Raw genomic sequence first — 27,077 nt, forward strand, 5'->3', positions numbered from 1 at the left:
CATTTTGAAAGTTTGAACAATTTGAATCGAACAATTAAATGCTCTTCCACTAAGAGCTTGTATACAAGTACATTCACTTATTTGTGGCTTTTCCAGTTATTTTTATTTATTTATTTTTGTAACGACTGCTTTAGAGACACAAATGGTTGTTAAATGTTTTCACCACACGATGGCAGTAATCGACCTAAGACAAAAGGGGACCCTCTGCTAGACGCACAATGAGAGGCTATTATACAATACTGTATAGTAAGGTCAGGATATCAGTAATATTTGTGATTGAAATCCACAACACGTTTGAGCAAATATGAGGGTAAAAAAATAAAACAAATAAATAATATGATAATCTGAAAACACACCGTACATTTGGAGTAGAAAACGTGCATTTCAGGAATGAATAGGTCGACCTTATGAAATCATCTATAGGAGAGGTAAAATAGAATAATTAAGTATGTAACAATGATGAGAACAATGACAAGAATATAAACGATGAAAACACCAACAGAATTGCAATAAAATTACTTGTCCATAACCAGTTACCCGTCAAAGACAATACCCACCCAAACTCTTACCTGTTCGACCTGATGCCCTCTGGCAGGCGCTACAGGTGCATCAAATCGAGGACCAATAGACTGAGAAACAGTTTCTTTCCGAGAGCCATCTCCATTCTAAACTGTCACACACACACACACGACCACCCTTACCTTGCAGAACAGCAACTTGATGTGTTTTTATATATCCTATTCCGTATTATTTTCCATTGCACTAACTATTCTCTTATTTATCCAATTTATATACTTAACTGAATTATTGTTGTATTGCACTGGAGAGGGGAGCTCTCTAATCTCGTTGCACTCTTGAGTACAATGACAATAAATTCTGATTCTGAGTTTCAAGGAACACTAGTTTTAATCTCCTAAAATGTAAACCACTGCACACATTAATGTGGTCAAGGGAATTAAAATAATATGTCAGTGTTTTTACATGATCATAATGGTTTGCAAATAACATATTCAACATAGTACTGAAATTAAAGCTGAAAGTCTGTGTTGAATATGCTGATACACAAAGGCAAAACCTCTCTGTCTGGACCTCAACGTGCCTGGGGAAAGAGTTACCATTGTGACTAAAATAAAGGCAAAAGGGCAGATAACTAGCAAAACAAAAGCTAAACCAAACAGAAGTGGCGACGTTTACTTTTTGATAAAGAAATACAGACCAGTACACCGAGAAGAAAATGTCGCTTCTGGTTTGGAAAGTATGTCGAGAATTTGAGTTTGAATGATACCTTTTAGCTACTTATTGTCTTCTTGGAGTCTGAAACAATACGTTAGGATTTTGCAGTCACGATGTGGGCTAAATCGTACAACTCAGATGTTCTCAGGTCAAACGAGGAAACACAGCCAACATGGCAGAGATGTCCTTGATTATCATACCATCCACAATCAGAGCTACCTGCAAAGAAAAGCACACACCTAACAAACTCATAACTTATTACAATATTTCAGTTTTAGTTATGCTCTCTAACCCACCTGGGAACCATTTGAACATCTTCTCAGTCAAGTGCTCCAAACTAGTGCCATGGACACCCTCCTATTTAACATAGTGTTGTGTTGAACCGTGAACAACATTCCAAAAGTCATGAGGCAGTGCTGAGCTGAGTCACACGCTAAGAGAGACACAGAGCAAAAGAGAGAAGCTGAGAGCAGAAACCAATTGTGAAACTCACACATACGTCTTCGTCAGGCTGACCTGCGGTTAAAACATGCGCGGCAATATCTGTCTATCTGGCAACAGCAGCTGATATGGAATAAAAATTAAAAAAAAAAAATCATCCTAGTTTTGTTGACATGAAGGACTTTGAGCAGCAAAGCAGGTAGGGAGCTTTTTATTGTTTGATTTCACTAAAATGTTCTCCTTTTATTGTCGTTCACGCCCAGGATGCATTTGACAATAAAAAAAAAAAAACATGTCGTCAACATCCGTTTTAATAATAATAATAATTAAAAAAAAAAAGACATTCGAAGAATTAGAATGCATTTGTTATGTGTTTGTTCTTTTTTGTGATGAAACACTGATGCAACCACTTGAGCAATTGCGGACGCATTGTTTTGTAATAGCAGTCTTGGTGTCGGTGTAACTTGCTCTTCGAGTGTAAATGTCAACGGGAGTGAAGGCAAATAAATAGGACATATGAAAATGTGACAGAGAGACAAGCGACACAGACAAGCAGGAAGAGAAAGGTTTAGGTGATTTAAAAAAAAAAAAATTCTTCTTTTTCTTCACAGTTATGCGGTTTTTGCTTTTGCTCAATTCTACATTCTACATCAATTGTAAAGTTTTAAATCCAAACCTCAATATTATAAAATATTGCATTACTCATGACTTCCTCCTCTGGATTTTGTCTCACGATAACATATAAAATGCTACTTCAGTGTTTCACGCATACTTGCATTCGGCAGTCATGTGTTGTCTGCACGCCGCTCAATTGGCTTCAGTGCGATCGCAAAATGATGCGAGGCTGCAGTCACAAAGAAAGAAATAATCATTTCCAGAACATTGTGTTGAAACCCATTTTAGAGATGCGAGTAAAAACAACTCAGCAAATTAACTCGTTCGCTGCCATTGACGGATATAGACGCCGAAAAGTGCATTCATTTTAGTGAATAAGTTAATAAACGCATTGTTAATGTTGAAATTGTTATTATAAAGTTGATGGGTAATATTTTATACAACGTCTTAGTCGATTTTAATAATCAGTATATATTTTTTCAGATTGTCCTCCTCTGAGCAGATGGAGGACAATAATTCTGATGATCAGATGATGGAGGAGAGTGATGTGGATGAATCTCGGCCGCAGACGAGCAACAAACCCAAATGGGAGAATGGTAGCACATGATTCATTCTTTATTTAATTTAATTTAAATATTTGATTAATTTGCCTGATTTTGTTAATCTCTTTTACACATACACCAAACGCACACATCTCGCTTATTCTTTTAGGTCAATGCGTTCTGGCAATTCCAAGCGATTCTCTGCTCAACCCCAGCTTTGATCTTTCGTTGTGCAACCCCACATTGGAGAGGAAAGGCTTCCGGGTAACGCATACGCGATCGTATTACACTACTACATCGTATTCTATGATCAAGTGGAGCGTGTGCATATCATTTTATTGATCTTATCTTGTTTAGATTCCAATCGCAGACATTGAGGTTCCGCTGAAAACAGCCCTGGAAGTCCCCGCAGTCAGAAGATTTATGATTTTCAACTCGTCCCTTTTCCATTTCATAATGGCGCCGGTAACCACTTTCATGTAATGTGTCTTGTAACCCAGTGCATGAGATTTCTCCCAAAATAGACCTGTTTGTTGAGATTGCGCCTTATAGTCCGAAAAATACCGTAATTGAGCCGTGATGGTGAATAACTCCATACAGAAAAATTTACTAATACATCCAGCAATTGAGAACTGTTGTGATATCAAACTGTTCAATATTTTTATTTTTTTTTACTTTTACTTAAGCACAGGCAACGAATTGGCACTTCTACTTTCATACAAAGTATTTGTACTTCTACCGAAGTACATCGTGTGAGTACTTTAGTAACTTTTGTAAATTGTGACTTCCGAATTTGTGTGGATACTATAAAGCTCGACGATTGGGATTTTTTTTTTTTAATATTCTGATGCTGAATAGCAGTTATGATGATAACCGATTTATCAGCCGATTGATTTAAAGAATATATTATGAAAAAAAAACTCATTTTTGATGTTTACAGCAATAAAGATCCGAATTCATGATTGAACAATTAATCATTTTGCACCCTTAGTATTTTCACTCGACAATAGAGAGGAAAATCTGCTATTTAAAAAAAAAGTTTGTTCGAATGTCACTATATTTGTCTTATGTAACGTGTTGTAAAAGAAAAATCTGTCCATTTTTTGTCATTTTGAAATGAACTAATATCCGCTGATTAAACAGCTTTGAATGACAACTGTCCTACATGTCCACCCAAGACTAAAAAAAAAAAAAGTCAAAAAGTAGTGATGATATTTACACAAGTGCACACTCTCCCCTCCTGCAGTTTCTCTATGTGGTGTTGTGGTGTGCCATCTTCTCCACCCTGCGCCTCTACATGACCCTCAGCGACTACTGGATCTTGTGTCTTTGTGTCAGTCTGATCTCCATCTTCCTCACCACAGCCATCATGTTTGTTCTCAACCAGAATAAAAAGGAGGTCAAATATATTTCATATATAAATAATATCTCCTTCAGTGTACTGTGACATTCAAATCTGCTCATTTGAATTCATTTTACGTTCCGTGTGTGTCAGATTAACATGAACTTGGACGTGCGGCTGATCCAAGTAAATGAGACGATGGTCAAGCACAAGCTGCTGGTCACCGTGGCCGACTGGGTGTACAACTGCAGAGGAAGCATGCAGGTCGATCCTCGTAGGGATCGGGTCCAGCTAACGGCTGATCATGCGTATGATGCAGATGTTTGCTTCTTTTCAATAGTTGTACTTTGTGTATTGGGACATGAGTCGTTGTTTGCAAACGCTGACTGAAATGCTGGAGGAGCGCAGTTTAGCGGGCATTGACACCTGGGTGAGTTATCTTTGTGCAGTGGCCTCGAAACTAGGCCAACATCATTATTTCTGAAATGGAACAAGCAATTGCATGTTATTGTGTTGTGGAACCACTTGAGTTATCTGGTGTCGCTCTTCCGCCAGAGCAAGCTAAAGAAGAAGATGTCCCATCTCGTCCTGGTGGCCGAGGTCCCGACCAGGGACCACGAAGAAGGTCACTCGGAGGTGGAGCAAGGTTCAGGGGAGCAGCGCCCCCTGTTGGAAAATGAAGACAAAGGCCGCACTCCTTCTTCGAAAGTCACAACCAAATATAGTCTCATTCCTGATGCATCCTTACCTGCTCAGGTAAGACAGACATTTGTACTATAAATTCATACAGATGTTTCAATGTAGTGCAATGTCTGAATGGATCTCCTCAACCTACTTCAACATAGTTGCTAGGCACCGAGATGCCACAAGGTGGCAGCATAGTAAAAAATAAGAACCCAGCCTTGCCACGAAACAAAAATAAATCACATGAAGCTCCGCAACGTACTTGAAAATGACGGCAAAGCACTATTTTTGTCTAAATGAAACTCCTAAATTAAATATATATTCATGACAATATTAATAATTGCTCTTTTGGTGTAGGCTAGAGCCCACCAGCTGTTGATGACCTACAGCGCTGCTTACGTGAAGCTGCTGGTGTCTGATAGGCTGTCTGGGCCGTCACGTCATCGCCTCCAACCGCAGAGGAACCACTGCTCCACTGCACCGTTCTGCCTCTGCCAGTTCATCAAAATGAAGATTCTTGAATAGCATTCATCCGTGTGCCTTTTGTCCATTCACATGCTTTCATGAGAGCCTTATTTTACAACCTCTCCTCGGGAGGCTACCCATTCCATACTAGGCCAGCGGTGGGGAAACCTTTTGATTGGTGGGCCACAATGGCTTCTAAAATTTGACCGGATTGAAACTTTTAACAGGCCAGATGTGGCCCCCGGGCCGTAGTTTGACCACAGCTGCTTTAGACACTGATCTGTTGGTGATCGGGCGTTGCCTTTTCTTGGTCACGTCCGTTTTTTGGCAAAGAAAAAAAAAAAAACTAAATTTGGAAATCATGTGCATGTATCCTTAGGATCGAAGCACTTCACGATGTTGGTTGGTTTATCGTCGTTATTATGACGTGTGGTCAAATGAATTTGTCAAGCACTGTATATTGTATGTTCAGATTCTTTGTGAATATTTATACAGATCTATACATTTGTATTTTTGTAGGTTATTCACATGCCTATAAATTCAGAATCATGTTTGCTTAAATTATAATTGTGATGGAATACCCACATTTTTCTATTGTACTCTGCATTTGGATTCATCATTTGTAAAGAGGAAACAATTCAAGTATCCTTTGTCGGCAATCCAGCCATAGTCCATTTTCTACTATCTGGTTTCTGGTTTTGCGTCTTTGGTGTACTGACATGACGTTGAATTACTGCACAATTATCGTATCATGACAAAGATAGAAAAACGTAACTTTAATCCTGAGAATGAAGTGAATATGCACAAGAAAAGGAGGCATATTGTAATAACATATGAGAGCAAGAGGGAGAAAAGACAGGCGCTGCAAAACGGGTCAGCTATAAATAGCCTTTTAGTGAGAGGTTGGAGAGAGACACACACACACAGAGAGGTAGAGAAAAAAAATCTCACACACCCAAAGTATAAGATGCCATCTCCTCCAAGTTGTCATTCACAGACCATAATTCATTTATTTTATTCATGACTCAAAACAGCTCAACTCCTGTGCAACACATCCATAAATAAATCATCACAATTGAACAAAACCGGGTACGCTTTGTATTTACTTGTCAGCCACCTCCTTGAAAAAAAAAAAAAAATCTCCGCTATATGACAAGGTCGAATGAAATGAAATACTGCGGGGAAAAAAAATAAAACAATATTTGCATCAGAAAGCAAAGCACTCAAGAAGCTGCAGCTTATCAGTATCTAAACTAGATATGCGAGAAGTGAATGTTTTAATACAAACATTCATATATATATATATATATATATATATATATATATATATATATATCTACAGTATGTAGAAATGTGCCCATGTATATAAAATCTTAAAATAAAACACCGTATGTACTTTTACCACATTCATATCATCATTTCTCGCTTATGTTAATCCCGTATGACACCATAAAGTGCAACCCCGTATTACTATGGTCATATATTGTAGTCTTTACTTAATATTTTCTGGGCAACTGGTTGCATCTGTTTTCTGTCATTTTTATTCTCATTCAGATCACGGGTGACCCGGCGCCGACTTCCGTTGACTTTGAGGTCGAGGGGACAGATTGGCAGCCAGTCGTAGGGCACATATAAACAATCATTCACACGGACAATTAGAGTCTTCAATAATCAAATGTTTTCAAAAGGCCAGACACGCTGCCATAAATCCCAATAATTAGCTGGCCCAAAATGACAATAAATACAATAGCAAAATATATCTATCGACTTTTAAATAAATTGGCAAATGTTTTCCCTCATTCCAAAAGAAAAAATGTAACAGCACAGTCAAAGGAAAAATAAAATAGACAGTAGTAAGTATGTAATAAACACAAACTACTGGAGTCATATAACAAAAATAATTATTTGTAAACGGTGGTGCCCTGAGATGCACGTTTAATTCATTCCGTGACCACACATGTCATTTAGAAAACACTTTTTTTTCCTAATGGAAATGAATGGAAATGCAATAATCTGCCCCCCTTCCAAAACATTTTTTTGTGATAATCAGCATAATACCACTCTATAATATATTCCTTTAGAAAAAAAATATACACAGTGATTAATTGACATAAATATAAATTAAATTGTTTTTTCACTTTTCACGGGCAGTAATATGAATCATTCATCGCAGAGGATAAAGAATATATATTGTTGTTACATCTTATTATTCAAATGCCCATTTTTTTTTTTTTAGTCACTAGTGTTTCAGATTTCGTGTGAACATTAGCGTAATGCTAATGGACTTAAAGGCTACACTGCATGATTAATTTAAATACAACTAATTCTCTTAGTTTTATGTTTAGTCACAATTTGAAGCCCATATCAATCGTTAATAAATCGGGTCTCTTGTATCTCAAGGCACCACTGTACATTTATTCAAATAATGTCACTGTACTACTCAAATATTCAAAGTAGCATCGCTCGAATAGGGAAAAGGGAAGTAGAAGAGATATGTGAAAGTAAAAAAATAAATTAAATAAACATACCTTAGGTCCAGGGACAAAATGGAATTTTCACAAGGTGCTAGTTTAGGCATTATTCTTATTTTTCTCTCTCTTTCTCTTCTATCACGAACATTCATTTTTCACATCCTGCACTGTTGATCTTAACGATTGCTACGTTATAACAACCACACCCATAATGAAGGAAATCCCACCTCACTGCACAGGATAACTGCAGAGGAATACTGTATATAGTAGCTTACAAGTGCACGCCGAGCCTTTATATTTAAGATGGATGGAAATAAACCGAGAATGGCATGCAAGCTCACGTTGTCGCCTAATGGCTACCAATTCACACGTAGTGTCGAGGCGCAACACAATAGAGGCCAATACGCTTCGAAAAAATCAACAATATATCCAAAATCTAGCAATGACTCAATTTAGCCGATCTTATGTTGTCTTCAGCAAATAATTTCGTTCAGAAATTATATACCGCTTCAAGACAAATGCATTTATTGTCATGCACTACTTGAACTACGACTGGAAGAAGCTGCATCATCACCTCAGTCATAATAATACTGATCATACGGTAAGGTGTTCAAGTTCAGCCAATTTTAACACAAAGTGAATATCCGGCACGTGGAAGATAAATCGGTAAATATATATTTTTCTAAAAGAAATCCACAAACGGACGCAGATTATATACTGTATGTTTTGACAGGAAATAGAAAATATCTCCCACACAATTAAATCTGTTCGCCCATTTTGCCACTTTGTCAACTAGCCTCGATTTGGTGTGTTAAATGTGACTTGATCCGCTCCTCTTGACACTTTTAATTTTCGTCTCTTGCACAAGTGCATCATCAATAATACAATAGCAGCACACTGTTTCAACATGGCTCAAATATTCAACCCCCAAAATACTCGTGTAAATATATACTGTATGCTTGGTTCAATAATCGTAGATTTTAGTGACTTCGACTCCCACGGCACAAATGAATTGCAGCTCCGTGTAAATATTAGGTGGATAACAGTTTGTATTTGGCATTTGGACATCCACCGTATTAGGTCGTTTTGGCTGTCAATGCGTATGTTGGATGACAGCATGTTTCGTCGCGCGAGCGAGTGTGTGTGTGTGTGTGAGACCAGCCGAGTGCAGCTGCAAGCGATAGCAGCGCATATTATCAGTGCTCCTGTTTCCATGTAATTATCTAAGCTGATGTTTAGCGGTCCCTCCCCTCCCCCACCCGCGCCTGGTTACGGCTCCCAGTCGTCATCGTGATGCTGCGAGGCGATGATGACCACCACGGTGAGGATGGTGCACAGCACGATGGAGGCGATGCCGACGGCCAGGCTGATGAAGGAGAAGTTGCGGGCCTCGCGGGAGGCGATCTCCGCCGTCACCATGTCCCCTCTGGCGATGGCTGTACGCACCTAAATGAAAAAGGAAGAGTATGGATAGCCGTTAGAGCAGGGGTGTGCAAACTTTTTGATTGATGGGTCAAAGTGGGTTCTAAAATTTGACAGAGGGGCTGGACTAGGAGCAGATGGATGGAGTGTTTTGGCAATCTCACCTCATCGGAGAAAAAGAAAAGTACATTTAATTTTGACAACAAAAGCACTCAAACAAAATATGTCTTTGACACACCACAGTATTTAGAAAATAAAACATTAACAAGGTTTATTCATTTAATTGTTTTCACGTTTGGCGGGCCGGATTAAAAGGTTTCATGTGGCCCCCGGGCCGTAGTTTGCCCACGCCTGCGTTAGCGCATTTCTTTGATATTTTTCACTGAGTTGGAGCCAGAAATAATTCAGTGCACAATGACTCACAGAGTGGTGGCAATAATATGACTCAGGCACACGATTAAAGACTCACACTTGAGGATTTATCAGGGCAGCATTGAACATGGCTGAGAAGTTATTGTTTATCAGACCATCCACAGTCAGGTTTTCATTAAATAAAGTCGGAACAAATCTAAGAAAAAAGCAACATGTCTCACGACCAAGAACAACAAAAATTGTCTTGTTTTTTTTTTTTTTTGTTCCCTCTACTGCAGTGGAACCACAAATACTCACGACTCAGCACTATTCACGCTTTATTTATTTTGCAATAATTATTCATATATATATATATATATATATATATATATATATATATATATATATATACTAGTACCTTAAGATGCTAATCAAGTATATTGCATGAATTCTTTCCAGAGGAAGGGACATTTGAATAATTATGTAACCAGAAGATGCACGAGTGGGTGCAGCGCAAACACAACCGGATCGATGTCACCGAGCGTGCAGAAAGAAAAGAGGTCACGTGGCACTGCATCTACGCACTAAAGTCAGGCCCAGGCCTTGTCAGCTCAACTCAACTCAAACCCAACTGAGCTGAGTGAGCAGGGTCACTGGGAAAAAAAAGAAAAAAAAAGAAAGAAAAACATCCCCTCCAGTTGCTCCCGAAATGCTGCCGTTATGTAATGTATCTGTTGGGTCCATGCGGGCCTGCACAATCAGCTGCTGTTGCACAAGCTTTGAATAATAAGTGAAAAAGGCGAACTATATTTTTATCCAAAAAAAAAAAAGTACCTGCACCGCTTTGATGATGGCGATGATGCCAGTTGGCCAGAAGCAGCACACCGTGGTGAGCACCGCGATGGGTAAGTAGTCGTGCGGCGGCCGGCGGTCCATTAAAGTGATGTTGGGCGGCATTTGCATTGGGTGAATCTGACCCGGTGGCATTGCTGGGTGGCCTCCTGTAGCAGGCATGTAAGGCTGACCCTGGAATGGAAGTTAGAAAGTTTTCTCCCAGAATTCTCATGATGTTTATAATTCTTGTTTATTGCATTTTCCCCCCTGCAATATTTTTAATGAATAATAATTTATTTTTTAAGATATTTTTTTTAATTTTTGTTTTGCCACATCTTATTTGCAGTCAATAGCTGAAAAAGCAACCCAAGGTTTTTTTTTTTCTACCAACTCATTTATGTTTCACACGCACTGTGCTGCGATCTTAATGCTGGCTCAGCTTTATTACTGCTTTCATAACCTCAATTCTAATTTGCTGCAAGATATGAAAGAGAATAGATCCTTCTGGGAATGAGGTTATAAGTTTGTTTTTTTTTAATCATGTTTCAATGGAACAAAACTTACCACCAATAATGGTGCTGCAGATTAATAACGTGGACATCCTGTTGCGAGGCTCCCAATACTAAATCAATTAATAAAACTGCAATGTTCAACCGCAAATATTTTGACTGTAGAATTCTTATTTTCTAATTCAGCAAGAGGCAGGGTGGAACCTGGATTGGTCAAACGCATAATTCTAAAATAATTAGAAATAATTATATAATATATTCACACACACATTCACATATCTGGACAAAAGGCGCAAAATATATCAGCAATGAGGCAGACATGCTAACATGCTTTGCATTGTTGTGAATGCGATATCATTGAAATATTGTTGCAGGTATCGATCGTATTGCTGTGCGATGAAGTCAAAAATATTTTTTAAATAATTATTATTTAAAAAATTATGATTATAATAATTCATTGCTGGGAATTGAAAGTCATTCCAATGCATAAAACATCATCCGCATCGTAAAGCTGACTGAGAAAATATCAACAGGTTCAACAGGTGCGAAGCTGTTATCTGGGAAAAAGATGCCTACTTGGAAGAAACTAAATTACAAATGAATATTTTTTGTCGAACAAATACATTTATCAATGCCAAGGTCCAATTGAGTGCAATGCAAGTGTGGGGAGTATTTAAATAAAACTCACCGAGGCCATGGGGTAGACAGGAACGTAAGCGGTGCACGGCTGCAGCTGCAGAGGGTACCCAGGATGGAGGTATCCCACCGGAGGATGAGGCATGGTTCTTCCGGGGCCCTGAGTCTGGACTGTGTAGCCTTGAGGGGCCCCCGGGGGTCCCATCGTGTTACAATGGAACTGCGTCTCTTGGAGGTATCCCTCTGAGCCCGGGGGCGGAGGTGGCGCGGGGTAGCTGGGTTGGGCGCTGGGTGGCATGTTGGGGTGCTGTGGTACGTTCGGGTCCTGCGGGCCCGGGATGTACGGGGGGGGCTGCATCGTCTGACGGTTGGAGTCGTCGAGGCCTGGGAGTGGACGGAGAAAAAAAGGAGGAAGGTGAGCTGAGCAGAAGGTGAAGAGGATGCTGCCGATGATTAAATGATTAAAGTGATCAATAGTTACTCCCACATTTTTTTAATCACTTCAATGGAAATTGTGCTGCTCCTTATGATATGCACGTTTTGGCCACTTGGGGGCGATAGATTACTGATATTTTGATACGCATGAAGGAGACGCTATATATCGCTATAGTTGTTGTTTGCAGAATATAAAGAATATATTCCCGGAAGTATTATTATTTCATTTGTCTCCACTATTTGTGTTCAAACGTCTCCAAAAAATATTTTGGATTAATGGACAAAAAAAACTCCCAAGGACACATTTAAATTAAAATTCTGAAAACTGTTACAGCTGCAAAAACAATGTGTGCTCTTTCATCATATTTCCTGAAGAAAGACATCAAATGAGATTCATAAACGGCACACGCCGCTGATATTTCACTGCAGGAATACCCGTCTATGTGCTAATGATGACATTGATTGACATTTCCACAGAATAAAGACTCCCCCCGGACCTCCATCGAACCCTCTAAAACTACCTTCATTAGCATTTGTGCAGTTTTCTGACAAAATCCGCCTCTTTGTGAACGTGTGACTCCTGAACTGACAGATATCTTTTATTAGAGGCAGATGCTACGACAAGCTGCTTGGAAAAGGGATGTTGAGCATGGGTGAGGGTGTGACATGGCAGATAGATAACATTGAGAGGACTTGAAGGGACAGAGAGCAGAAATACTGAGTGATGAAGAATGAAGACTTGTGCTCAGAGTGTGCTGCTGTGACTTTTTACACAAAAGACACTGTTGATCCTTTCATATCCATGGATGGATACAATATGAACTTTTATCATTTTGACAATTATCAAATAAATTGTTTATACAATTATTAATACAACTACCATGTCTGCTAGCCAGAGGTTGAGCTGCACAGTTGTGGCCCTGAAGTACAAAAACAAAAAAACGAACTCACCACAATAGCAAATTAAAAAAGAGAGAGACAACAACAAAAAGTAAACATCGTTGTATTTACGAAGAGCGATTACATGTTCTTCCACTAGATGGCGTAATATTCCTCGTTTACCCATTTCTGGATATATTTTCATTATTTCCTGTTTCGTTGTCGGAAATAATGTTGAGATCGACCAACACACCACCCCTAAAAGTACCAATTAATTAGTGTTAATTATTTTAATTGACAAAATGCAATATGACTATTCACCATTTGCAGATGCGCTTTGCATTCCACGACGTCATCAAATGACGGTTGTACAATGAGTGGAAATTGCAAGGATGGAAAAAAAATATACTAGACAATGTAAACTAAGGGCAATATTGTGGCATAGGGACGTAAATCCGTTCACGAAGTATCCACGCATTTGATTTCCAGCCGTGGCGTGATTCTTTATTTAATCACACAATCATCACAGCATCTATGGCAGCTTGGCCGCCCACGTAATGCCACAAGGGTACTGTTTGTTAAGGCTAATGATGAGCTGAAACAAACATAGCCAATAATAATAAAAAAAACAAAAACATTTGAAATCCCTAACAGAATTTTAAAAAAGTATGATACTGGAATGAAAGAGTAAATTAAAGCTGCGATGTCTCTTTGCTGCACCCACGCAGCGCGTGTAGGCTACAAATGCGCACATCGGATAAAGATTGTGACAAATGAATTAAAAAAAAAAAAAAAAAGGAAACACGATAGTTTCAAAGCACACGATCACGATGCGCAAAGAAAAATGCGCAATACAATGAACAATGGATTTTTTTTTTTTACCGTGTTTTTCCGACATGCTTCTCTATCCTCCTCCTTTATTTGGGATGTCGTTGTTGTCACCAATCCAGATAAAGGTGGGGAAAATCCCTTCCAAAGATGCGCAACGGTGCTGACTTTTACTCCAAAGGCGTGCAGGCCATTCTCAAGATGCTTTCATCTTCAAGGGCGCTGATAACCTGAGCGCTATCTCTCCTGGAACACTGTGCATATCTCAGCTCTCGCCTGTGTATGTGTGTGTGTCAAACAAGGTTTCTCCACGAACACGTCGGTGAATATGAAATCAATCAGCCACCCAGAGATGGGTTGTCTTAAAGCGACAGTCAGTTGTGACGGGAAAAAGGCACAGGCATTGAGCTGGAACATCCCATTAGAACTCAATAAAGAGGCTGGATTTGGATTAGCTGTTTCCACTCCCTCTCTGATTTTCTCTTAAATGATTTACAGGGCATGTTCCATGTTCTGATTGAAGCATTTTTTTACAGCAACTAAAATACACACACTTAAGAATACAATATATTTTAATACAGTACAATCATTTACAAAGGCAAAAGTAAATGTGATTTCACAATAAAGTGGTGGATTGGTTCTTTGCTCCAATATTCCCAAAATTGTCCACAGTAAAATATTTCAAATGAAGTCTGAAACAGTCTGGTGAAGTCTATGGGTTGCAGGCTTGATGCAGTTACTGCAAGTAAGGATCATGCCACCAAATATTAAATGTCCAAAACTTTTGCTCACTTGAAAAGTGGGTGGCTTGCCCTGTCCTGAGTTTTTCTCTGAACTTTTGTATCATATTCCGGTTTTGATTTGAAACGTGAATGTCGACGGTGCATAACGGAAACAAAAAAAAAAAAAAAAAATGATTTTGCTGTCCCAATACTTTTTGGACGGGACTGTGCTAGAAATATTGGAGAGGAAAAAAAAAATCAGCAAATATTTATCTATATTGTCGGACTGTGTAAATAAAGTGTTGTGAAATGCACCACATGAATAAAGTCAATAAAGTATTGTATTGTATATAAAAAAAATCAGTTTGTGCATCCTAATGAATTCACCGCGGCGCCTTTTGGTGTGAGCGACTTGGCCACTTGGGGCAGTATAATACATTGTGGTGACACAAACGAAGAAGAGTTTCACAACTACAGTAAGTGACTCAGTAGGCTGCAGTAATATTCGTCTTTTTGATGCATTCAAATACCCTATATCCTCTGCTTAAAGCGTCAACAACACCGCCACATTGACACTAATCGTTAGCCTGTCTTTGGCATTTGCACTGTTTGTTAGGCTAGACAAACTTTTTAAGGCTAAACTATGTAGTTGATACACAGCGACAAATTTTCTTTGATGTTTAGTGTGACGGTAAACTTCCAATTGAGAGTGGCATAAAATATTTTATCTTCTGCTACTATTATTTCTCTATATTTGAAATTTCTAGTGGTCTGGATTTCCTGAGGCACCATGTTCACTCTCACGGGTCAATCTGGGTTCTATGACAGACACCTTGTTGGGGGAAGGAGATGTGTTGGCCACTTTCCCGCATTGCTCACATTTTAAAAATGTGTATCGACTTAAACTGCAATGGACTGTACAGCTTGACGGAAACGTTTTTTCAAGCGAGCGTCTCTCAGTGGGTGTAGAGAGAGGCGGTAAACACGATGTCCCTCCGGATGGCGAGGGAAGCCTTCTCCATCTTGCTGCCCAGCACCGAGTCTCCCACGATGCGGGCGGCCTGGCGCACCTCCTTCAGCACTTCATCCAGACGCTGGATGCAGCGCACCACCGTGCCCTCCTGGACGTCTGTTAGCTGGGCGATCTCTGCAAACGGCTGTGGTCATGGAAAAATGGAGGTAAGACAGAGAAATAGCTACATAAATTTTTTTTTAAAAATATACAATGTGCTATTTGTTTGCAGTCACAATGCAGTGGAGTGAACACGGCAAAAAAATGCTTTTTTGTGTAAATGAACACAAATAGGGTCAGAAACGCTGCTAAATATAGGCTAAGTTAGTTCGTCGACGTAGCCAGTGGTCGTCATGGTAACGGGTTTGCATTTGCATGCGACAGAATGAGTCCCTCTTAGTAAGCATTAAATCACGCCTTTCAAATGACAATAAATAACTATTTTATTGTCCTGAAATAATTCATTTCTGTAATCGCTGGGCAACACATTCACGCAATTTCAGAGGAAATTGACATTTTCCTGCTAAACAAAATAAAATACAAAACTCACCATGCCTCTAGCCCAGCAGTACACCACTTCTGTCAAGCCAAACTTGAACTGGCCCACAAATTCTTCCGCCGTTTGTGGTAGACCGCAATCCCTTTGCAACTCTCCTATACGCTGTGCAACTGACAGCACGCGATCGACACCCTGAGTGGAAAACATAAATTATAGGGAAAAAGTGATGAGTCAAGAAAAGGGAGAAGAAAGCATGGAAATCATTTCTCCAAATGCAGATCCAATAAAGTGATGCAGTATCAAAATCTGGCCGTCAAAATATTAAAATTCAGTAGAATCAATACATCTCTAAAACGATTACAAACAAAATCAGCAAACACACACAGTTTGATGCAAATCTTCCATTGGATCAATAAATTATGCAAGTGTACCTACTGTTGTTTGGTGAGTGTACATGACTCACATTTTGCCGCTGTGACAAAGACTAGGCCTTTTCTTTTTTTTTAAATAACGAATCAATTTTGCTGCTTACCTGAGCATGATAACCAGATACAGAGATGGGTCATGACAAATTTAAGAGCCTATAAAGCACTTTCATGTAGCAGGTTAAAGTCCAAACGCGTGGAAGCAGCGAAAGGTGTATTTTTACAAAACATGAGTGAATTAAGGGAAAACAAGCGAAGCATGATGTGATGCATCATGGAAAGTCTGCAGAGTTACAGTGATGAGTAGTTGGAGGCAGCAAGGCCTACCGTGTGTGCATTAAAAAAAAAAATAAAAAAATCTGAAGCACCGTCTACATCAGGGGTGGGCCAACGTTATGATTGGTGGGCCACAATGGGTTCTAAAATTTGACAGAGGGGCCAGAACAGGAGCAGATGGATGGAGTTAATTTTTTTTCAAGTTCGGCGGGCCGGATTAAAACGTTTAACGGGCCGCATGTGGCCCCCGAGCCGTAGTTTGCCCACACCTGGTCTACATGATATCATCACTTGCGCCTCACCTCTCGTAAAGTGTTTGTAATGTGCGGCGCCACTTGGGTGTTCTGCGTGAAGACCAAACAGGACAGCAGGGCGGCGCTCTCCTCGGGCGCCAGCGGGCTCAGCGCGTTCTCAAAGAGCAGCTCGGTGAGCAGCAGCTCGTGGCTGCTGATCTGACAGGCCACGCGGCCTTTGAGCTGCACGGCGCCGCCGCTGTCTACGTACTGGAGCGACTGCAGCACCTGACGGGAAGATACAGCGAGCTCAGTAAAGATTTTAAAAAATGACGTACGGTATGTGAACTGTGATATAATTTTATCGACGATTGCAGAATTGCAACAGTTAAATTAGGTGAAATAATCAAACCTTGATCCTCTGATGGTACTCGGGCAGCAGAGATAACGACTGATCCGAAACCAAGAAAAGCAGTTTGTCCAGCTCATCTTGTACACTCATCCTCTCCTTAACTTTAGCAAACTGCAACGCAAAGATGACTTTTTTCTTGCACGTCCATCAAAACTCGCCAAAAGCCAGACAGAAGCCGAAACCTGCTCCGTGAAAGTCGGCGAGTGGATGCAGTTGAATCCTTTCAGGCTGTCCTGTAGCACGCGAAGACGCAAGGAGGCCTCCACCACGTCGACATTCTTCAACTGGAGGTCGTTGACCGGGTCGAGGGTGGCGATGCCGCCCGTGTTGGCCTCGGCCAACCGCAGGAGCTCTTGGGTGGCCGTGGAGATGGCTTGACCGGGTGGTTCAGTCCTGACGGGTGAGATAGCGTCGGTTTTGTCCACCATTCTGAGGCAAACATTCAGGCAGTTGACTGTCAAACCTGAATCGGGGCTGTTGCCTCTTGTGATAGTTGTCGATGATCCTGTCGGGAATCAGTTTGAGGGTCTTCATTGTGATGCCAGTGATGTCCAGTAGTTTTAGCTTCTGCACTGTGTGGCTGCATGGACCTGGGCAAAAACAAATCTTATACACTTGTGCCGTGACTCAACTGCCAACAAAGAGTGTTATGATTTTAATATAGGGAATAAAATAGCTTGAACTGAAATGTTATGATACTCGCGGGTGCAAAAAACGCTCATCATATTTTTCCTAGTTGAAATGTTTTCAGTCGCTTGTTGCTAGGCAGAATTTGTCGAGAGTGACCATTTGTATTGAAGGCTAACAAAAAAAATGTCAAATTATTCATAATATTCAAATCACCTTCCAAATATGATCACCAACTCTGCATTCAAGTTGAAGGATATATTGAGAAAAAAGAACAACAGCGCCATCTGCTGGTTCCCACAAATCTAATCCAATTGACCAACCTTCAGGGATGAAGAGCTCGGCGTTGCAGAGGTGAGGAAGAGCTCGGCTGTCGCCGCTGCTTCCCTCTACTTCCTCGCTACCTTTGTCGCATATGATGAGCGCTGTGAAGCTGCGATTCACCGAGTCACTTGACACCTGGAGAGAAGAAGCAGACATGGAGGGAATTATCCCCTCAAATCTTCTTGGCATCCCGTGTCCATTAATGCGTTACCATTTCAAAACCTACCTGCAGGATAACTCCGAGGGCGTTGACATGCTGCTTGTTGTTCACCACCACAACTCGACCAACAGACAGCGCTTTGAGCCCATTGACCGACTCCAGCGTAGCATTCTAGAGCCCAAAAAAAGCAGGTAAGACTGGTGGTTGTATTACAAGTGCTGGAAAGGTTTGTAACACCTGGAGGATCTCTCTCGTGGTCTGTAGCTCTGTCACTGTGTGGTAGTACGGCAACAAATCAGAGAGCTGGCCCTCACTGGCCACAACAGGCAGAGTGGACAATGTCTCCTTTAGCTGGGTGATCCGCTTTTCATGTGCCTACGAGTACAGAATGGCAATGGGTACATTTATAAAGCAGCTGCTGTTGGCCACAGCTCACGCACAAACACTCACACACAGCCTCATGTCAATTCTTTGTGTTCAAATTCAAAAAGCTACCTGAGTGTCTCTGTGGCTTTCAGAGAAGCTCCGCCTCATCATGTCCGTCACATGGAGCGCCTCAACTCGCAGCAGGTTGAGGATCATGGTGTAAGTTAGTCTGAACTGCGAGTGAAGCATGGTGGGCTTACCCTGAAAGGCAGAGATGTGACATCGCTATCCAGCGTTCTATTTCACCAGAACACGAATGCTGTCATAAGCGACACAGAGCGCCTCACCAGCATCATGACATGAAGATCAGACATCTCGTGAACGCCGGCTTTACACAGAATGATGACCGTGCCTGTGGCGTCAAGACCTCTCCTGCCTGCTCTGCCTGCCATCTGAATATATTCACCTAAAAAAAACATTAAAGTGTCAAAACTCCAATTCATGAAGCGCTTTAATAAACAGGTCGGCAACATACCTGGTGACAAATTCCTAAAGCCGGCTCCATCATGTTTTCGGATGCTGTCGAATACTACAGTCCTGGCAGGCATGTTTACTCCCATCGCAAATGTCTCGGTTGCGAACAGCACCTAAATCATAAAAGGTGGTTATTTTGGTAGGTAATGTTAAAAAAAACGACAAAAAAGAAAAAAAACAGGAAATTGTAAATAAATGTTGAACATGAAAGACTCACCTTTACGAGACCTCTTGAAAAGAGCATTTCAATAACCTCTTTCAATATGGGAAGGATTCCACTGTGATGAACCGCCACTCCTCTCTTCAACAGGTCCCTCATGAGCACAATCTGAACATTTTTTTAAATTCATTATTGTTAAAACAGTATTCAAGCAAATATGACGTTTTACCTTAAAAATCCAACACATTCCAAATAACGAAATAACATCCTTGGCTACCTGAGGCAGCTGTCTGTCTCCTCCTCTAAGGCGACTCAGGCTCTTTTGGAAGAACAAGTGGATCTCGGCCTTCTCGATGGAGGTGGTCAAGTCCATGGAGTCCAGCGAGCGGGCGTTCTCGTCACAGCGCGTGCGCGAGAAGGTGAACGCCACCACGGGAGTCTGCTGCCGGTGGGACAGGAAGTGCAAGAGGGTGAGCCACACCGCTCGATCCTGAAATGGAGACAAAACTAATTGAAATCGGCAAAGTTAAAGCCCAGTTTTTTGACTTGCAGGTAGAGAGCGAAATAATTACTTGACTAGCTGTGGTGTTCTGGGATGTACTTTTGGTGCCAAAAGATTGAGCATATTTACTGGTGCGCTCCTTCTTGGCATCCACAGCTGCATAGTAGCTGAAAACACAAAATATATAACAACTTTCCACGTTTTAAAGGTCCCACTTTAGACACTACTTCTTTGATAAGAAGGCAAAAGGTGGTACCCTTTGGTAAGGAAATTTCCTGTCGCATCCAAAAGTAAGAACATCTCCTTCTGGGTCTTTGTGTTGTTTCCGGTATACAAATAATGCTCCAAAGGCACGGGCCTCTTCAGTGTGCTGATCACATAAATGTGTTTCTTCTTAATGCGTCTGGAAAGTTCCACAGTAGAAATTTTCACTATCCAGTCAATTGTGGAGAGCCACAATGAGTGACGCTTTGGCTGCTGTGTACATGAAGCACCTACCCGATCCACTCGCTGAACTCCAGAGCGTTCGGCACAGTCGCGCTCAGGAGGATGATGCTTACGTGATCGGGCAACATGATGAGAACTTCTTCCCACACCACCCCTCTCTGTGCAAGTCAAGAAAAAAAGTTGGAAAATGGCTACTAAGGAAATTCATTAGAAATTGGGGTGGCGTGAATCTTCTGACCTCTGCATCATTAATATAGTGGACCTCATCAAATATAACCCACTCCAAGTCTCGGATGACCTCTGACCCGTTGTAAAGCATCGACCTGAAAGTGAAGAGAAAGATCTCGGTTTTCTGGTCGTAAAAACCGATAACCATAAAAAAGTAATAATACCTGAGAATCTCCGTGGTCATAATGAGACATGAAGACTCAGGACTGAGCTGGACGTCACCTGTGAGAAGACCCACGTCTCCAAATGTGGTCTTAAAGTCTCTGAACTTCTGATTGGACAAAGCCTTGATTGGGGAAGTGTAAATGGTCCTGTAATAACACATGTTTATTACATATTAATAAACATCATCCATCCTCCAGAACATACGCCATGAACTACAATGATGCATCCTTCAAATGTGAATTAGACCTTGTTGGCAAATACACACCTTGTCATGTGTTTTTGTGAGAGGGCGATGGCGTATTCAGCCACGACTGTTTTTCCAGCCGACGTGTGCGCCGCTACAAACACAGAGTCATGGGCCTCTAGTCGTAATATGGCTTGTTTCTGGAATACATCCAGCTCAAACGGCCACTAAAGGTGCAGAGGAAGGTGCAGAAAATACCATGACGATAACGGCAAGTATAAAATCAGGATTATCAGCGGTACCTTAAAAGCTGGATGAGGAATACGTTTGTGGAAATCCTCACAAGGTGAACTGATATCAACAGGAATGGCCCATTTCTTTGCTTCTTCCGGCTTCTCACTCTTGTTTGCGTTTCTGTCCTTTCCCTTGCTGAGGCGAGAGGAGGAAGACGCGGCATCCTGGCGGCAGAGAGATGCATTCAGCGGCTTTTAAATTACTTTGAGCTTAAAGCCAGGGAAGATATCATTGAACTGTAATTTTCTAGTGTAATACTTAAATTTATGAAAGATTAAATTCGGTACTTTGATGCCCAGGTCTTCAAGGCTGTTTGTCCGTGGAAGTTTGGCAGCCTCTTTACGTCCTTGACTTTCCTCCTTTAATTCTTCATCGGCCTCCAAGTCGATGACATCATCACAGATCGACAGCAGCGACATGAGGTTGACCTCGGGTTTTGATACTTTAGCTTCTTCAGGATGCACATTTTAAGAAAGAAGAATAGCATTCGTGTGAATCATTCTTCCTCATAGCCAACTGAATTAATAGAATCAAAAAGTAGCTTGACCGACATACGCAAGCCAAGGTACGTCGACAAACCTCCGTCAGTGAAGTCCATTCCAGATTTAAAACCAGGAGGAACTTGGAGCAAATCTATTGGTGAGAAAATAAGAAATGTCAATAAGAGCTAACTTTAAATCACGTTAGAGTATGATTTATTCTGATTTCACTTTCCCAGTAAGAAATAATGGTTCAATATTTGGGCCGTAGTTTCTTGTAAATTGGGGGACGAATTCTGAATCGTTTGAATTTCAAGGGTCCACTGTATTTTGACATTGGTGGAAAACAACATAAAAGCTCACCGTTCTCAAAGTCTATGTCCTGCTCCAGCTCGGACTTTTCCTTGATTTGAGCCAGAGTAAGTTCCTCCATCCCCCCTATGGAGAATTAGAATGCTGTAAATAAACTTGCAGATATTGAGGCTTTGGTCCTCGTTTACAAAAATAACAAAGTATTAATTTCACCAGGCAGGAAGGGATAGTTTGTGTTGCTTCCTCTAAGACTCTCGGAAGGCGGTCCAGGTTTACGTTGTAATGACAGCGAGTTCTTCGACGAAAGGCCAGTGTTCTCCAATGAAACCTAAACAGAAATAATACAAATAATCTCACATGGATTTTGCCATTATCATAGCCAGCAAGAGTCCACAGCATTTCCTTCTTATTAAGAACAAAACCTCAGTGAAATCCAGCAGCATCCCCGTTGTTGGATCTCTGATGACAGAGAGACCAGAACTGAGTGGAGATGAAGTGCAGTTGAGGAGGGAGTCGACATTCACGTTTCTTTGTGTCACTCTGTAAGAAACAACAACACACCTGAGCTTTAAATATCGACTTCTTATGTGATGCATCAACAACTTATACGTTAGGAATACGCACGTGAGAAACTTTTGGAACGCAAAGTCTGTGTCGTGTAACGGAAGCCAGCCAGGATCCTGTAAAAACTGTTTCTTTACTTCGGCCTCTAGGCTCAGGCTGGTAGGGGGAAGCCCGTTGGGGAGCTGATGAGGGAAATATGACATGATCGAGCACTAGCTGAAGAAACCTGTTGAGCTGTCAATGACCCTTCACACCCATCACAAATACTGACCGTGCTCTGAGGAGGGAAAGGCAAGCCCGGGGAGGGATGTGTGATGAGTTCAAACCTGCCAGAGCATCCCATCTCCAGCAAGGACAGAGGAAGGTCCATTGGGTCCGGAGGGGGCACATCTACAGAGAGACAGACGTAAACAAACACACGATAGTACACACACAACCAGGAAGATCCTCCGTTACAACGTACACACTATCGGGAAAATATTTCTTTCTGTAAGAAAACACTACTGATCATAATTTTGTTGGGTTAAAGCAGAAAGCGATGCTACTACTAAATAAAGCAACGACTGAAGCTGGTGGTCGAAAATAACTCATCGTAGTCAAGTAACAGAAGTGAGGTGTTTTATAATAAAGCACGATTATCGTGCAACTTTGGGTTGATTGGCAGAAGTGGGGGGACTTTCAAGAAAACGTGTTAAACTTACTTATTCTTTCCATAATCGCTATCAATGGTGCTGAGTTGTCGCATTTGATTGCGTCGGAAGTAACTTGCTTGGCAAACGGAAGTGGCTTGAAAAGCGAGGCAGATATGAAAATCTCATCAGTACGACTAAAATGTCAATAAAACGTCTAGTGTTATAATGAATATGAGGTGCAAAAGACACATTAAAACAGTCACGATTTGGTGAATTTCGTTTTTGTTTTGTTTTTTTCCCCTGCAAGGACATCGGTATTACGTCATATTTACGCGACTGTATTTGTTCAACGCTCCCGGTGAAGTTGGTGAGTAAACGTTTTTGATTATTGCACGTAAATTATGTTATGTATATGCAAAAACAGCGCGAATAATGAGCATTATTAACTTTTTAAAATAGATTTAGTTACGTACATTAATGGGTTTGTGCAGTGCGTTTGGATGTATTGCCAAGTTCTTATGTCGCCGCTTGTCGGTTTGTTGTCGATCGTGAATACCGCGCATTTGATTGATAATATTTTGTTTTTCTTTTGTGTAGTGTAGACACTTCCATCATGGTTGCGTTTCCATCTTCGCTAACGGAGGAAGAAGAGGCTTTGCAAAAGAAGTATGCTAAGCTCAAGAAAAAGGTAAAGCGGAATCACATCTTTATACCAATATACTTTTTTTTGGTTTTCTATTAATGTCTGGATGGAATTGTAATCTTATCTCTTGTTATGTGATATTATGTTTTTCGTTTCTAAGAAACTTTACGCCCACAGATGATCCTCACGTTATTAATTGTCCATTGTGTTACAGAAAAAGGCACTGCTTGCTCTTAAGAAGCAAAATACAACCAATCAGACAAACCCGAGTGGATTAAAACGGAGTAAGTGAATTTGAATTAGTGGCCATGCACCACTTCTACTAAGTACAAAGTGAGTCTTTCGCTTCTTTGTTATTTATTTTTAACTTGATTACAGCACTGTCAGACCAGCCTGTAGTTGACACGGCGACAGCAACTGAGCAAGCCAAGATGTTGATCAAGTCAGGGGCAATCAGCGCCATCAAGTCGGAGAACAAGAACTCGGGTTTTAAACGCTCTCGTATGCTAGAGATTAAACTCAAGGTAAAATATTGTCCTGCTATTTATATCCCAACGTCAACCTTTTGCCTCTCTTTGGTTTATGTTAATATTTGTTGTCTTCTTTTTACATCACAGGACCCTGAAAAGGGCCCAGTTCCAGCTTTCTTACCTTTCCAAAGGAGCGTTTCTACAGATGAAGAACAACCCGAGGTAACGTGCAGTGTGTAAAGCATGACATTATTATTACAATTGATAGAGCTGACTGTTAGCATGCAATTTGTCTTGACAGAGAAAATATTCACATGTCAAAGCTGCACATTATTGCAATTCCTATTACACACATATAAATGTGTGGCAAGTTTACAATTTTACTAGTTTAATCCAAGTTATACTTCTGGTTTTAAGATGACCCCTTTTTGGATCAAATCCATTACTGTCTGATGTTCTTTTATTTACTACGGCGTTGACACATTTTTTGTGTGTTACTTCTAGTCTGGAAGGAGGTCGCACAGGAAGTCCCTGTATGAGAGGTAATATCCCAGCTTCTTGGAAAAAAAGAAAAGTGAAACTGTGTTCTAACCTGATCCGTTGATGTAAAATATTTGCCCTGCATTTTCCCACAGCTTCGTCAGTTCAAGTGACCGATACCGCGACGAAGATGACGGGGGAGGAATGCCCTCCAGCCGAGAGATGGACCGAGAGCGTGACAGAGATCGAGAGAGGGAGCGTGAGCGTGACAGGGACAGAGAACGTGACCGAGAGCGGGACAGAGATCGAGAAAGGGAGAGGGATCGAGAACGGGAAAGGGATCGAGAGCGTGACAGGGATCGAGAGAATGACAGGGCGAGGGAGCGGGATAGAGAAAAGGACAGGGAGAGAGACCGAAGCAGAGACCCGAGTAGTGAGCTGGATCGGGACCTTGAGGCGGAGAAAGAGCGTGATGGAACATTCAGACGTGAGTAACCATTCGCCGGTGATCACTGTGTGCTGTCGAAAGAGCCATCACTAGATTTGTAAATGTGTCCCTCCCCCGTCATCAGGTTCGGATTCCTATCCCGAGCGCAGAGTGAGAAAAGGGAATACGGTGTATGTTTACGGCTCGGGGCTCTCTGAGGACAGCATGCGCTCCGCTTTCTCGCAACATGGCAACGTCATCGACCTCTCCATGGACAACCCACGCAAGTAGGGAACAATTGATGTATATTTCATCATTGAATGATTTTTTTTTTAGTTACCATTCCTGTTTTGATTTCTAGTTGTGCATTCATTACATTTGAGAAGATGGAGTCTGCAGACCAGGCAGTAGTTGAGGTTGGTCGATGATGACATCATCCAGAATACTGCACAGAAATGGTTCTGTAAATGAAATCTGTTTTTGCCTTATTGACCCACCAGCTGAATGGGAGCACAGTGGGAGACGTTCACATCAAAGTCAGCATCGCGAGGAAGCAACCCATGTTGGATGCTGCCACCGGAAAGTCTGTGTGGGCTTCTCTGGGTAAGCACTCACTGGTGCAACTTCTGTTTTTGACTCCTGTGTATCTATATCCACTTTAATCTGCATATTTGCCTCGATTATTTGCAGCTGTGCACAACAGCACCAAAGGCTCTTACAGGGACAAGAGGAACCAGGTTGTGTACAGTGAAGATTTTCTGGAATGAAACCAGGTGGCTATTATTATAATTCTTTTGGATTCTCTTTGCCTTTAACCCTATTCTCATTTATTTTTCATCTTTTGTTTGTATTTTGTAAAAAAAAAAAAAACAACAACATCCATACATTTGTGTTCAATAAATTGTTTTCCATGAACTTGTGACTTTTTTTAAAACTTTTTTTTTTCCATTTTGCAACAATGGCACCCTAGCGTTTATTTCACTTAAGGTTTGTGCATTCCTGGATGATTAGTTCCCATATTGGTCGTGCTCCGATGGAATTGGCTTTGTGTTTACCTGATCTCACAGCATGTGATTTTTATTTTTTGTGGCATAAAATCAAGTCAAAGGTGTCATGACCCGTTTGCTCTTGCCATGCCTCACGTGTTCTTTGTTTGTGTTTTCCCAGCTGACGTGGGGGCGTTTCTCCAGCGCTCTTCTGCCGCCACGCCTGGAGAGGCGCGCCCACCAGCCACGCACCTGATCCTGATCATGTAATGATTACGTTCCCCTTCTTAAACCCTCCGCGCTGACGGTTCAGCGTCGGATTAGTCCCTTGCTCACGACTCATGTGCCAAGTGTTTATTCTCGCAACCCATGTTACGGGCTTCACGTGTTTTTCGACCTCGTTTCTGCTCCTCGACTCCGCTTCTAGTCTTCGTCCCTGCCGGCCGTGTTTGCCCGCCAATTGGCTTCCCTTACCCTTCCGTGGTTAGCTATTTTCGTTCGCTCTTGTTTTCTTGCCTTTTGCAAGCTCTTTTTGTTCATCGCGTTTTTTCCCTGGTGTGGACTTCCCACCAGCACTTTCGGTTTCGTTTTCGGCACCTCGTTTCATTCCTGATTGTTTTGCCTTTGTAAATACTGATCTCTGCCGGAATAATAAATTCCTTGTGAACATCTTGGGCTTGTCCTTGTCTGCGCTTAAAGAGTCCACCTCGGCGTTTCCGGCCCTGCCGGCGACGCCATCCTTACAAAAGGTCGATGTAACGAGGCCTCTTGAGCTCTCAACTCTTGAAGAACGCTTCAGAAATGCATGTGCTTCAGTGACTCCTGAT

The 27,077-nt window shown here is 41.3% G+C and overlaps 4 protein-coding genes and 1 long non-coding RNA gene across 6 annotated transcripts; 2 read left to right on the forward strand and 3 right to left on the reverse strand.

Moving 5' to 3' along the window:
* Positions 1–40: 40 nt before the first annotated feature.
* Positions 41–1,828, reverse strand: LOC148321272 (uncharacterized). 2 transcript variants are annotated; one of them, XR_015846932.1, is made up of 4 exons: positions 1,750–1,828; positions 1,530–1,666; positions 1,286–1,452; positions 41–417 (listed from the first exon to the last, which is right to left on the reverse strand). It is a non-coding gene; the product is annotated as an uncharacterized LOC148321272 (long non-coding RNA). The 2 variants fall into 2 exon arrangements; XR_015846931.1 differs by lacking the exon at positions 41–417 and having other exon boundaries at positions 626–1,452.
* Positions 1,645–6,407, forward strand: tmem268 (transmembrane protein 268). Its single transcript, XM_088319053.1, has 9 exons — positions 1,645–1,873; positions 2,773–2,885; positions 3,001–3,095; positions 3,189–3,296; positions 4,078–4,230; positions 4,327–4,437; positions 4,514–4,603; positions 4,729–4,929; positions 5,215–6,407. The coding sequence occupies exons 1-9, from the start codon at positions 1,848–1,850 to the stop codon at positions 5,380–5,382; spliced, it is 1,065 nt and encodes a 354-aa protein (XP_088175179.1). The 5' UTR covers positions 1,645–1,847; the 3' UTR covers positions 5,383–6,407.
* Positions 6,301–14,071, reverse strand: prrt1 (proline-rich transmembrane protein 1). The gene is made up of 4 exons (XM_088319054.1): positions 13,742–14,071; positions 11,598–11,929; positions 10,401–10,592; positions 6,301–9,239 (listed from the first exon to the last, which is right to left on the reverse strand). Exons 1-4 carry the CDS (start codon positions 13,755–13,757, stop codon positions 9,063–9,065), a joined length of 717 nt encoding a protein of 238 aa, XP_088175180.1. The 5' UTR covers positions 13,758–14,071; the 3' UTR covers positions 6,301–9,062.
* Positions 14,072–15,333: 1,262 nt separating this feature from the next.
* Positions 15,334–23,408, reverse strand: skic2 (SKI2 subunit of superkiller complex). The gene is made up of 29 exons (XM_088319346.1): positions 23,314–23,408; positions 22,884–23,002; positions 22,673–22,794; positions 22,471–22,588; positions 22,262–22,376; positions 22,100–22,174; positions 21,837–21,890; positions 21,545–21,708; positions 21,266–21,421; positions 21,045–21,190; positions 20,779–20,925; positions 20,625–20,709; positions 20,438–20,544; positions 20,196–20,342; positions 20,010–20,106; positions 19,715–19,927; positions 19,495–19,605; positions 19,279–19,390; positions 19,091–19,209; positions 18,873–19,004; positions 18,615–18,752; positions 18,444–18,548; positions 18,217–18,352; positions 17,730–17,856; positions 17,449–17,659; positions 17,267–17,377; positions 16,924–17,142; positions 15,972–16,112; positions 15,334–15,566 (listed from the first exon to the last, which is right to left on the reverse strand). The coding sequence occupies exons 1-29, from the start codon at positions 23,324–23,326 to the stop codon at positions 15,366–15,368; spliced, it is 3,741 nt and encodes a 1,246-aa protein (XP_088175472.1). The 5' UTR covers positions 23,327–23,408; the 3' UTR covers positions 15,334–15,365.
* Positions 23,409–23,554: 146 nt separating this feature from the next.
* On the forward strand, positions 23,555–26,919 carry nelfe (negative elongation factor complex member E). The gene is made up of 12 exons (XM_088319345.1): positions 23,555–23,611; positions 23,842–23,932; positions 24,102–24,171; positions 24,266–24,411; positions 24,505–24,579; positions 24,862–24,899; positions 24,993–25,324; positions 25,410–25,551; positions 25,626–25,680; positions 25,765–25,867; positions 25,955–26,037; positions 26,432–26,919. The coding sequence occupies exons 2-11, from the start codon at positions 23,858–23,860 to the stop codon at positions 26,029–26,031; spliced, it is 1,113 nt and encodes a 370-aa protein (XP_088175471.1). The 5' UTR covers positions 23,555–23,611; positions 23,842–23,857; the 3' UTR covers positions 26,032–26,037; positions 26,432–26,919.
* Positions 26,920–27,077: the final 158 nt, after the last annotated feature.

The sequence above is a fragment of the Idiotropiscis lumnitzeri genome, chromosome 16 (genome assembly GCF_059441095.1).
Source record: "Idiotropiscis lumnitzeri isolate Australia: NSW breed Sydney's pygmy pipehorse chromosome 16, RoL_Ilum_1.0, whole genome shotgun sequence".
Lineage (NCBI taxonomy): Eukaryota > Metazoa > Chordata > Actinopteri > Syngnathiformes > Syngnathidae > Idiotropiscis > Idiotropiscis lumnitzeri.